This window comes from Mercenaria mercenaria, chromosome 9 (genome assembly GCF_021730395.1).
Source record: "Mercenaria mercenaria strain notata chromosome 9, MADL_Memer_1, whole genome shotgun sequence".
NCBI lineage: Eukaryota > Metazoa > Mollusca > Bivalvia > Venerida > Veneridae > Mercenaria > Mercenaria mercenaria.
In genome coordinates, this window is record NC_069369.1 from 2,352,301 (window position 1) to 2,365,243 (window position 12,943).

Here is a 12,943-nt window from a genome sequence, read left to right on the forward strand (position 1 = left end):
TCTTCGTAGAACCACTGTGGCTGGTTATGGATTTTATATGAAATAAAGGACTATTGTAATTGGTGATACATCAAAGCAGCCCGATACAACTTGCCAATAACCTTAGAAGGTGAATACTGTTGTAGATGCTAGTCTACTGGCAGATTACTGGTTAGTGTTTGAGAGGACGTCTAACCGGCTGGAACGCTCTACAGGAAATCACCCCTTTCGGCTTCCGGTAGGGCTATCCTCATGTATGCCGGAACAGACCGGACAGGCACTACACTCCTCCCCGTCCTATTGAAGGAGGTAGTCATAGACCATGGGAGTTAGCCATGGACTCTTACTCTCAATAATATGAGAGATTCCTGGGTAAAACCAGTACTAGTATTGCGGCTTTTCAGTCACAATACCACAACTACCGGAGACCATGGATCTTTACATCCATAGTGCACCGGGGCTAGCCCCTATGGCTTAACCGGACTCATCACCGTACATTGAGACTGGAGGGAGCTTCTCAATGTACAGTATTTGTGCATTAGCACTTGCCAACTTTAGGAGGTCATCCCAAGATTGGCCTGAGCTGGCCTCAGCTATTCTGGATGCAACCCATCCAATCATATTGGGATTGGACTTTTTACAGCGTGGCGGGCTGAAATAAGGAGCATCCGTCTCAAGGAGCAAACGGGAAGAATCTAGTTTCCGGAGCATGTCGAGGTAGTCATTGGACTTACAGACCATAACTGTGAACCCAACGTAAGTGTTAGGGAACACCTCTAACCATTTCTGTAACATGTCCAGAGACCCTGTAAAGCAGTGAAGATGAATCAGCTGCTCCTTCCTGACTGAGGGATGACTCTGTAACAAGTAGTTAACAGAGACTCATCCGAAAGGTTTGTCAAACTTCTGCAATGAATAACAAGCACATGCTCCGGTTGCAGCAAAGTCAGGACTTGCTCAACCTTGCGGAGCTGTTCAGCCCATTTTTCAGCAGGTTCAGTTCGATCAAGACCGATCTCCCTCAATCCTGCTACTTCCGGAAATTCGAGAACTTCCGCCAGCTTACTGATTAACGCTTTCTCGGTAAGCGCCTTCCGGAGGTAGAGTCCCACGACCGGTACGACACCCTGGTCAGACCATGATTTAATGCCCTCCTGTGTAGGGTAAGTCTCAGGGTCACAGAAACCCCCAACAACTCCCACGAGGTGAACCTCATGAGACTCTAGCGGGTTCAGATTACTCATCTCCTTCAGAGATGGGTTAGTCATCCCCCACTCCCTCATAGTCCTGTCAAGGTGACAGTGACTATCAAAAGCTTCGGACAACTTAGGGAGGTTCTGTTGATCATCCTTGGACAGCTGAAATAAGTGTCCAAGTTTCTCAACCTGGTGTCGCTCCAGCATCGACACCAATGACAATAGAAAGCGCCAGTGCACCAAGGCCGTGACATCACCCTCCGGTCTTAATTTCACCGACACCCCAAAGTCACACCTAAATCAACCATTGCCTGCACTGTGGAGGCATCTGGCTGCTCAACCGAGGATAGTGGACTTGGCGATTCAGCGGACAACCAGATTTAGCGGTATTCAGCCTAAATTCATAATCGATATTTACAAAGTGCAAATTTCATGACGGCAGTAGAAAATCTCCGAAAAGTATTTTGCTAAATTGCTTGATAAACAGATGTTTAACTAACTTTTGACCAGTAGTATGTTTATTAAACATTTCATTTGTCGAGTATTTAAATGAAAAAGTGTTGTTTGGCAGCGAACATAGTCATTTCATGAAAGGAAGAACGGTCTAGGTTAGACACCGCTAAATCACTGGCCTAATAAGGTTATAACACACTAAATAGTTGTTGTTCTTTATTCTATATAAAATTGACCTATTTCCATAGACTCTTCCAAGCGTTAGATACTACATATTAACGACTGTTACAACCCAAGAGCTATGACGCACCAGGTATAAAATTTAATGAAAGCAATCGCTGATTGGCTGAGTGTATATATCGATGTAAACGTCACGCATAGCTCCCTTTTATTTTAGGTCTTTCTTTTTTGTCGGCTGCTAGATGGAATTTACAAAAAACATTAGATATTTCAGTAAAAAAAAATAAATAAATAAAAATAAAGAAAGCAACACACCATTCAGTTTCCTTAAACCCAAAAAATTGAATGTGTTAGAAAAAATAAATGATGGAGATACATTAGTAATTTGACAGGCTGGTAACATTGCCCGATCGGGCTTATGACACAAAAAGTAATATTTCTTGAAAAATAATGAAGATATTTCTTTCAAACTTGGTCCATTTATTAAGCATAACATATGATGCTTATCAAGATAGAAATAACTTTGTTGCCTTCAGTTTTGTTAGAATTACTTCCCTTTCCAGTATTTTTATGCATATTTTTTAAAGTCCAAAAAAATTTATGTTTTAATGCAATGTTTCAAACAGAAAAGGTTAAATGGCTTTCTGTTGCTCCAAACTTGTGCGCCAATACCTTTATTCTATGCATTTAGGGTAATTACTTTGTTTCTAGTGCAGATGTATGAGCAATGCATATATGGTTTTAGAACTAACATTTTTTAATAATGTTGTGAGTGAAAGCAGAGTAAAATGTATACACTCATTTACTAGCGCAATAATTTAGAGCATTAGAAAGCCATTGAACCCTTTTTTGTTTTGAACTTAGCATTAGAACATATTTTTTTTGGACTTCAAAGATTATGCATCATAAAAATCTGAAAAGGGGAAATAATTCTACCAAAACTGAAGGTAGCCAAGTTATTTTTATTCTAATTTGTATCATTTGTTAAGCTTAATAAATGGACCAAGTTTGAAAACAATATCTTCGTTATTTTTCAAGAAATACTACTTTTTGTGTCGTAAGCCCGATCGGGCAATGTTACCAGCCTGTTTGACCCACTGGATATGGAAAGTCATTAATTTATGAAGTTTTGCAGAAGATTTCAATTAGTTATACCTAATTACAATTCTATTATCAATACTAGATACCTGCGTAGAAAGAGAATAATTTATAGTAAGTTACCAGTAGATCTATTCTATATGTACCTATTCTACAACATGGACAATATAGCTGCAGTGTATTGTTTAAACCTTCATAGTTTTAGGTTTAACTTGTTAAGTTAGGTGACTGAACAATCCTTTCAGGATTAATAAGACAATGTACATGTACTATATATGCATTCAATACCAAGGTTTCACCTGAGCTACACATTTCTCTTTGGGAAAGCCTGGCTATTTTTAGATTAGCATTCGTGCGATGGATTATGGTATTCGTACAGAAATCTGTACGTTTTTAATCGGTTTGTAACTGACTCTGTATCCGATAAGACAGATCAGTGAAACAGACTACTGCAGCACACATCAGGACCCATTTTAAATTTCTGTAACTTACATTTTCTTGAAGAATATTGTCAGTGCTAAATAAAAATCAAAAGAAAAGTGGGGGTCATGTTTGATGCAAGAAAAATAATTTCAGTCAAACACACAAACTGCAAAATCAGCTAAAAAAATGAGACCCCAAATTATACTGGTGGTGTATGATCTAAGTTTCCATGAAAAATTTTGTCATGGTGTTATTTCATGATCAAAATGCTATCTTCATGTCAAGCATAGATTTGTCATGTGATTTTACCCAAAAAATTGCAAAGAAAATAAGGACAGGGATTTTTTTTATTCTAAAGCAGAGGCCGAATATCGGCCTCGTCCCCCAGCCGAGGATTTCCCCCACAGCCAAGGATTTCCCTTACCGCAGTCGAAATTCCCCTACGTCCGAAATTCCCCCCTCCAAAATCGTAAACAAAGCAATGGAGATTACTCCCAGCGATTTTCCCGACCGAATATCGGACCCGTTCACAACTGCAGGCGGTCTTTCACAATTTTCAATGGGTGTGAAAACCTTTAGAAATAGTAGAAAAATGTTAGAAGAGCGTTCAGTGGACCCGAGGTTCCGGTTTTGACCAGCGAAAATCGATAAAAACTCGTATCTGACCCGCACATAATATGCCGTGGGCGTCTGCTTGTCTTTCGGTAATACTCTTTCAGGGTTTTCCCGGACGCAGGTTTTCTGCGTCCCTGACGCGCTTTTACTGCTTTGAACTCGCATTTTTTAGTGCCTATGCGTCCACTGGACCCGCAAAATCAGTCACGAAACTCCTTTGCACTGAAGCCTCCTTTGCGCAGATACCCATGTAAAATGCGTAGTTTTTTACCACCTGGACCATCCCCGAATCGTGGGTGCTCATTATACACAGGTATAGACGATTTTCCAACTTCAAAACAAGTTTTGTTACCGATGTTCGCCATTTTGGTAAAGGGAAACTACTCTCTGCGCTAACTGTCACCGCTAAAATCTAAGATTGCCGTTACGTTCCGTAAAAGATCGAATGGTTTATTTTTCTATTAAACAAAATTAATTTCATATAAATTTAAAGTATTTTGATGAAAAAATATTAATAAATCACAAAAATTATGATACTAATTAAGGATCGAGTATTATCTTTAACCGAGATCAAACTGTGAACAACACAATTGACACGAGGTGACATGTTAATTGCAGAATTACTGGCTGTTTGATCATAACAAAAAGACTATTACACCTTTTGTTATCTGTCTGAATTGAGAAGCTCATGCCATTTTGAAAGATACCATTCCGAAATATTGAATCAGCTGCTATCTAAATTAAAACGATACAAGTTCATTTGGTTTTAGGGTAAATTTTTATAGTAATTTAATGTCCATAGACATTTTCAAGATCAATAATTTGTGGACTCCCAAAAATTATTAGGGACCCTTAAATTAGCAGTCATGGGAGTCCATGGACTCCCAAATAAAAAACCCGAGGGAAAACCCTGCTCTTTGATGCGTAACGAGTTCGAAAGCTCTGCCCCTTGTCAATCAAAATCCCAGTGAACTTCATACTGTTTGTCGACACCAGCGTAAGTATGACAGTAGGCGGAGCGTCGTATGTTAATTAGCTACTGACAGATGTCAATCACGCCACGCGCTGACTGACACGTGGTTATCATCAGTATGTAATATAGATGATTGATAAACAATGCAGCGTCAGATTATCGTGTTTGTACCTCTTGTTAATTAGCGGTAACAGCTTATGCTGTATTGTGTAATATGTGTTGTTAATTTAAAGTAATTATTTTATGTGCTTGATTCGATTAAATAAGCCGGTCGGCCGTTACGTAAATTTATTATCTTTGCCGAGGTATTTTGCTAGAGCAAAATAAAATATAAATGTTTTAAGTAATCAGATATTATAAGTATGGAATAGTTCTGGTGAAAAGATGAAATTTAAAACGGGTATTTTATCAAGAATTTTTAATGTTTGCTTTCGTTTTTTCATATTTGTCACACGTTTTCGCGATCATGATTTTCGGACTTTTTTTATCCTTTCTTACAAGATTTTCTAGTATAATTGAAATAAAAAGCCAACAAAAGTATGCATTTAATAATAATATGATGACTCTTGCAAAAGCAACTCTTATTTTAAAGCATTTTTTTGTGAATAAAAGCATGTGACCTTTAAATATTCAATGATTTGAGCATTTCAACTCTCCCCACCCACCTTGTTACAATGATAAGTGAACATTAGTGCAAGTCCATCTATTGCTAAGTGACAGTGTGTATAGTTGCTAAAAGTTGCAAGAATATGTAATAAAAAGATAGTTTAAAGTGTTTATTATGCATAATTATAAATTCCTCCCTGAGTGAAAAAAATCCCCCAAAACTGCTCGTCACGCGCTATTTCCTTCCCCCAATGACAGGCTGGGGCCTCTTCCCCCAGTCGTAAAAAAAACCCCTGAAGGAAAATAGCTCTACACAGCGAAAAAACTGACGACTATTTGTATCCGCCATTATGCGACTACCATTTTTTTTCGCGCCATTTTTCTATTTAGTATCTGTATGCCATAAAAAGTAAAATCAATTTTTTCATATAATTATAAACTGTTTATGCTATAGTAGTATAAAAAAAACTTAATGACAAAAAATCTGGTATCATATTTATTGACTGTGCTAAATTGACATGGTGAACTCGGCAAGCATAATGCTAGTCAAAATTACATGATGCGATCCTAGCAAATATTGATTTGAGATCTCTCTTATGGGCAATATCTCCACTTATGTCAAACAAAGCCAAAATATTGGAGGAAATTTCCAATAAAATTGTCATTGCTAAGGGATTTATCTAGAGCAGAAGCGCAGTGCCCTGTCCTTTTTTAGCGCTGCCCTTCTGCCCAAATGGCCGCCCTCTTGCCTATCTTCAATGTCTTTTTGCCCTTTCAGCACCGCCACTTTTACCATTGTTCAGTAAATTATTTCTAACCAAACTGCTGTCATTCATCTGTCTCACAACCTCCGTAGCCTAGTGGTAGAGCGTCCCCTTCCAGAGTGGGAGGTTGTGTGTTTGATCTGAGATCTAGCAGAGTCGTACCAAGGACGTAAAAAATGGTACTAGTAGCTTCCTCGCTTGGCACCCGGCATTAAGAGGATAGTTCTATGACTGGTCAGCCTTGTGTCAGTATAATGTGACTGGGTGGGGTATCATGTCGCGTGTCTACAATGTAATATTCCAGTGAGGCAGCACTATAAAGTTGGGCATTGTGCTCACTGCTACAAGTAGACACAGTCGTTTATATATGACTGAAATTTTTTTTGAAAAAGACGTTAAATCCGAACACACACATACACACAATCATCTGTCAAAATATCAGAACTCCCAAATAACAGTAACTATCTCCAAAAATAAAGCAGTGCTCGCACTGCCAAACGACATTATCGCCAAATGGCGATTATTTTATTCAAATGTCGATTAAAATGCAATTTTGGCATTAGAAAATGGCGATTAATTTATAAAAATGCTACAGAAAAATATTGCAAAAAATTGTCCTTAAACTGCTGGAACATCCGTAGTTTTATCGACAAAATCGTGCGAAGTCGGTAGCAGGAAGAGTAAATTTGCCCAGAGGCATAATTACCCCCTCTTAACTGTGACCTTTACACGCTTAATTGATTTGTTTATCGCCAACACGCGTACACAGTATACTTCACTAATTGATCCACAGGTGTGCACTATTGATCGTATAGAAGTTTGAAGCAACAATTATCATCACTTTATCCTTGATTATTTAATTGCCATTAATAACCAAACAAACAAATTAATTAAACATAATCCTTCAGATGTGGAATTCCTATGTCCAACTGGAGACTTTTTGACGTCGGACAAGTGCGTTTTTGCATTCCGTTTGTCCACGGACAAGCACAAATTACTGGTTTGAAATGAAAAAAAAGGAAAGAATAATTTAGAAACGCTGAACATCGCTTCAAGTTTGTGGAGTTTATAAACGATTTTGACATATGATACGTATGTTTCACCCGCCAAGGGCCTCTCGATTTCTACACTTTTGGGAAAACCAGGCTGCATCTAAATTTAGCATTTCTTTTTCTGCGTTTGATTGGTTCCCTGTTGCTGGCTTGTGTGATTTTGCACAAGGTAGTTCAGCAAATAGAAACCGGAAACATAAACAATTATCACAAAGTTTGGACAAATTCATTGTTACAACTTCATCTGCCAACAAAAATGGAAGTCAACAGTCAAAGCACAAAGAGCTTGCTTGTACAAGTCAGAAAGTTTCATGTCGGCTCTATTAATAAAGTATTATAATTATTTATAATGATTTTGTTAACGTTACTCAGGTAATAACTGATGCTTTTGACTCAAATTTTCTTCCTACTTTCGTCACAAAAAGTAATGATCAGTCTTGACCAGAATTCACAATGGGTCATGTCACATACTAGAATGGTATTTTCAGTGACATTTGAATACAAACAACTGAAGTGGCTATTAATTTATAATGGCCAGGGCTAGCACTGAATAAAGGTAACAATGATTTGAAACTTAATGTGTCTTTGGGGTTATAAAACTAGGTGATAGCATTAAGTCCTATACTCTTGACATATATTCTACTATTAATATTATTTTATTTTAAAATGCATTGAACTTCTTAAAATTGCCGCTTTTTAAACTGCCTCCTCTTCAAAATGAGAAAAGATTTCCTTAGCTGTAAACTTAAAGTGAAATGAGGGCCTTGCTTTATTTGTTGCTTTATAGTCCATCCAAAGATGATAGTTTTGAAATGTGCATGACAATCAGAGAATAATCAACAGGGTGTCCACTGAATTTTAGAATCTCTGCTCGAGTGTATATAGCATTACATGAAATAAGGAGAAATTTGAATATATGCATACTGCTAAGTAGCTTGGATTTTGGGTCTAAACAGTATTTCCACATGTGCTTTTCTTTTTGTAGAAAAGATGAACCAATACTTGTTGACGCTAATGGTGACATTTGAACAAGAATATGCTATACAGAAATTGTTTGGCCGTCATGGATGGGAATATTCCAAAATAAGTAAGACCTTTATAAGTTTCTTGTTCTCAGTCCCAGTTCAAGGGGACCAGTTTTTAACTCGACTATTCATAGAATAGTAGAGCTATTGGACTCGCCCATGCGTCTGCGTCCACGTCCCAATTTGGTTAAGTTTTTGTATGTAAGCTGGTATCTCAGCAACCACTTGTGGGAATGGATTGAAACTTCACACACTTATTCACTGTGATAAACTGACTTACATTGCACAGGTTCCATAACTCTTTTTTGCTTTTTTACAAAATTATGCCCCTTTTTTTACTTAGAAATTTTTGGTTAAGGTTTTGTATGTAAGCTGGTATCTCAGTAACCACTTGTGGGAATGGATTGAAACTTCACACACTTATTAACTGTGATAAACTGACTTACATTGCACAGGTTCCATAACTCTATTTTTGCTGTTTTACAAAATTATGCCCCTTTTTCGACTTAGAAATTTTTGGTTAAGGTTTTGTATGTAAGCTGGTATCTCAGTACTCACTAATGGGAATGGATTGAAACTACACACACTTGTTCACTGTCATGATCTGACATGCACAAAGTAGGTCCCATAACTCTATTTTGATTTTTTACAAAATTATGCCCCTTTTTATGCCCCCGAAGGGAGGCATATAGTTTTTGAACAGTCTGTCCGTCTGTCCGCAATTTTCATGTCCAGTCCATATCTTTCTCATCGATGGATGGATTTTCAAATTATTTGGCATGAATGTGTACCACAGTAAGACAACGTGTCGCGCGCAAGACCCAGGTCCGTAGCTCAAAGGTCAAGGTCACAGACATTAAAGGATAGTGCATTGATGGGCGTGTCCGGTCCATATCTTTGTCATCGATGGATGGATTTTCAAATAACTTGGCATGAATGTGTACCACAGTAAGACGAAGTGTCGCACGCAAGACCCAGGTCCGTAGCGCAAAGGTCAAGGTCACACTTAGACATTAAAGGATAGTGCATTGATGGGCGTGTCCGGTCCATATCTTTGTCATCGATGGATGGATTTTCAAATAACTTGGCATGAATATGTACCACAGTAAGACGACGTGTCGCGCGCAAGACCCAGGTCCGTAGCTCAAAGGTCAAGGTCACACTTAGACGTTAAAGGATAGTGCATTGATGGGCGTGTCCGGTCCATATCTTTGTCATCGATGGATGGATTTTCAAATAACTTGGCATGAATGTGTACCACAGTAAGACGACGTGTCATGCGCAAGACCCAGGTCCGTAGCTCAAAGGTCAAGGTCACACTTAGACGTTAAAGGTCATTTTTCATGATAGTGCATTGATGGGCGTGTCCGGTCCATATCTTTGTCATTCATGCATGGATTTTAAAATAACTACGCATGAATGTGTGACACAGTAAGACGACGTGTCGCGTGCAAGACCCAGCTCCATAGGTCAAAGGTCCTAAACTCTAACACCGGCCATAACTACTCATTCAAAGTGCCATTGGGGGCATATGTCATCCTATGGAGACAGCTCTTGTTTAATATAGAAAATTTTTGTTTAAGTTTTTGTATGTAAACTGGTATCTCAGTATCCACTAATGGGAAAGGATTGAAACTTCACACACTTGTTCACTGTCATGATATGACATGCAGTGCAAAGGGTCAATAACTCAACTTCGCATTTTACAAAATTATGCCCCTTTTTCAACTTAGGAGTTTTTGGTTAAATTCTTATACGTAAGCTGGTATCTCAGTACCCACTAAGGCACTTATGGGAATGGATTGAAACTTCACACACTTGTCCACTGTCATGAGCTAATAAGCACTATGCAGGTTCAATAACTCTATTTTGCTTTTTTTACTAAATTATGCCAATTTTTCGACTTCCTTATTCATTCAATCGACAAGGCTGTTGAATAGTCAGGCGTTGCTGTCCTCCGACAGCTCTTGTTAAATTAAATGTTTAATAAAAATCAGTACTTGAATTTAAGTAACATTTCTTATTCTTCAGGTGCATACCGTATAGGAAAACCTTTAAACAAGTTCTCGGGAGATAGTTCAGTTTATTTGGATTCATCAAAATACACAGCCACCAGAGAGAATGGTCACTTTTCCCTATATTTATATAGTGGAAACTAAAAATTTCATTGTCAGAAATTGCTGGCTTGATTTTGAAATTTTTTAGTTTACAGAAATGAACGTTGGGTGACCAGGTTTGTGGTTACTTTTCCCTGTATGCAATGCATGTAGTGGAGACTTTAATTCTTGTCTGATGTTGTTTCTTAGTAACCATTTTCATAATATTTCCCAGTTTTTTAACTCCCTGAGGCCGATATCATAATATATGTGCTGCGGCGAGATAAGAATTACCACCTGACATCGAAGAACATCATCTGATCTTATCATAATCACATTCGCATGCAGTCAATTGAAATCATGGATGGAAATATTATTAACATGGGTGTAAATCAAACTATACTGATAAAATCTTTAAAGTTTTAACAAATACTAATATATATCCACTTTCGTCCGTAACTTATATCCAAATAAAATTATAATTTCACATCGAAACATTCACCATTTTTACACATCTATTGCGTTTTAATAAATATTTGAATATTTCCGATTTTATTACTTTTTTTCAAATGTAAACACATTAAGGAGGTAGGTTACCTTCATATTTGTATGTGCGCATGTCCAACCGGAAGCTAACGTGACGATTTACGACGACGTTTACGACAAACTAAATGTGTTTGTATATTCATTCTTCTGAAAACAAATCATGAACCTGTCTTCGATCTGATGCTTTATGGTTTAATAATGCAGAAATAATGAATACATTGCCGCAGAAACGCTTCAAAACAATGTTGCCTTAAAATGACGTCACTGACGTCATGACGTTACGTGTCAGTTACCGCGCAAAATTAATAGTTTTCATCTTGAAAGTACGTAATTCTGTGCATTTTTATTATTTTAACTATTTTCAAATAACCATTATTTGCTGAAATATTTTTATGAGTCTTTTGCTCTGAATAAAAATCAATATTTTGCTTCTTTTATGTAGTTATATTGAAATGTTATGCGGAATGTAAGAAAATGGATGATGGTAACCAATGTTATTTAGATTATAGTTGGGTGAAAGGTTACTTGTTACGGCCACTTTCAAATAAAAAATCTAGCAGTTTGATTTGTAATACCTATTTTTCAGGTTCCGTTGATAATTTGTTACTTATATACTAAAACTAAGATCTAAAATTGTTCAAATTTCGGTAGAAAATTGTGGTTTCTTGAATTGAATTGATGTTACCATGGAAACGAAGCCCGTGACCTATGTATTTAAATGTAAAATTCAAAAGCGTTGACACTGGTCTATTTAAGAAACACAGCTTCGGCCTTTTATTATCATTTCAACAATATCCATGAGAATAATAGCAGTATGCTAAACGATTTTTCCATGAAAAATGCCAGACGAGGGGTACTGCGGTAAGTATTCTAAGCTGTGAAAATTGTTTGAATAAATGCAGATAACACGAAAATATAACTTACGTAAGAAATAATATGTTTTATAGCTACATTAACTAGAAAGATAATCTTATTCAATATTTTTTATAAGAAACTACGACAAAAAGCAAGATATAAGCTATTTTAAACATCTCTGTTGCCATGGTTACTTCAAACTTTAAGAAAAATAGGGTACCATATAAAGTGCTTTGTATTTTGCTAATAATATTACTCAAATATTCAATGTTGGTCATTAACAGAATGGCACTGAAGCCGTCGCAAACCCCTATTTTTATACATAGTTGTTTAAAAATGAGAGAAAATGCGTTACCATGGAAACACGAGCCCCGCGACATATACATTTTAAGCTTTTATTAGAAAGATAACTTGCATACAAGTAAAATTATCAATTATGCAGACTTCTTCGGATATCAATGAAACTAAAATACACTGAAAAGTGTTAAATATCCGTATTTTCCTTCTTCTTTCAATATGAAATACCTTTGGAGGGTCATGTTCTTCAAACCAGGATAAAAATTGAACTTGAAAGGACAGAGACAAACGAAATTGAGATTGTAGCAGTTAAAACTTCATATTACACGAAATACAAAAATGTGCTGCGGTTCAACTAATTTGAATTTACCCTTGTAACAAGGTAACATACCTCCTTAAATTCCAATAGATATAAATACATTATTAACACAGAGTATTTACATTAACATTACTCAAAATTAACACCCATTTTAAGCTCACCTGTCACAAAGTGACAAGGTGAGCTTTTGTGATCGCGTGGCGTCCGTCGTCCGTGCGTGCATGCGTAAACTTTTGCTTGTGACCACTCTAGAGGTCACATTTTTCATGGGATCTTTATGAAAGTTGGTCAGAATGTTCATCTTGATGATATCTAGGTCAAGTTCGAAACTGGGTTACGTGCGGTCATAAACTAGGTCAGAGGTCTAAAAATAGAAAAACCTTGTGACCTCTCTAGAGGCCATATTTTTCATGAGATCTTCATGAAAATTGGTCTGAATGTTCATCTTGATGATATCTAGGTCAAG

The 12,943-nt window shown here is 37.0% G+C and overlaps 1 protein-coding gene across 4 annotated transcripts in view; it reads left to right on the plus strand.

Moving 5' to 3' along the window:
• Positions 1-1,598: 1,598 nt before the first annotated feature.
• The window catches only part of LOC123546381 (zinc finger protein 37-like), a 47,895-nt gene continuing 36,550 nt past the window's right edge, over positions 1,599-12,943 (plus strand). For 3 of the 4 annotated variants that reach the window (XR_008372288.1, XM_053550706.1, XM_053550705.1), the window contains exons 1-2: positions 1,599-1,687; positions 8,325-8,426. Coding sequence is in view for 2 of the 4 variants with exons in the window: in XM_053550706.1 (XP_053406681.1) it covers positions 8,330-8,426 (97 nt within the window). In the remaining 2 variants the exon portion in view is untranslated. Of the gene's footprint in view, positions 1,816-8,324; positions 8,427-12,943 lie in introns of all 4 variants that reach the window. The other variant, XR_008372289.1, reaches the window with a different exon arrangement.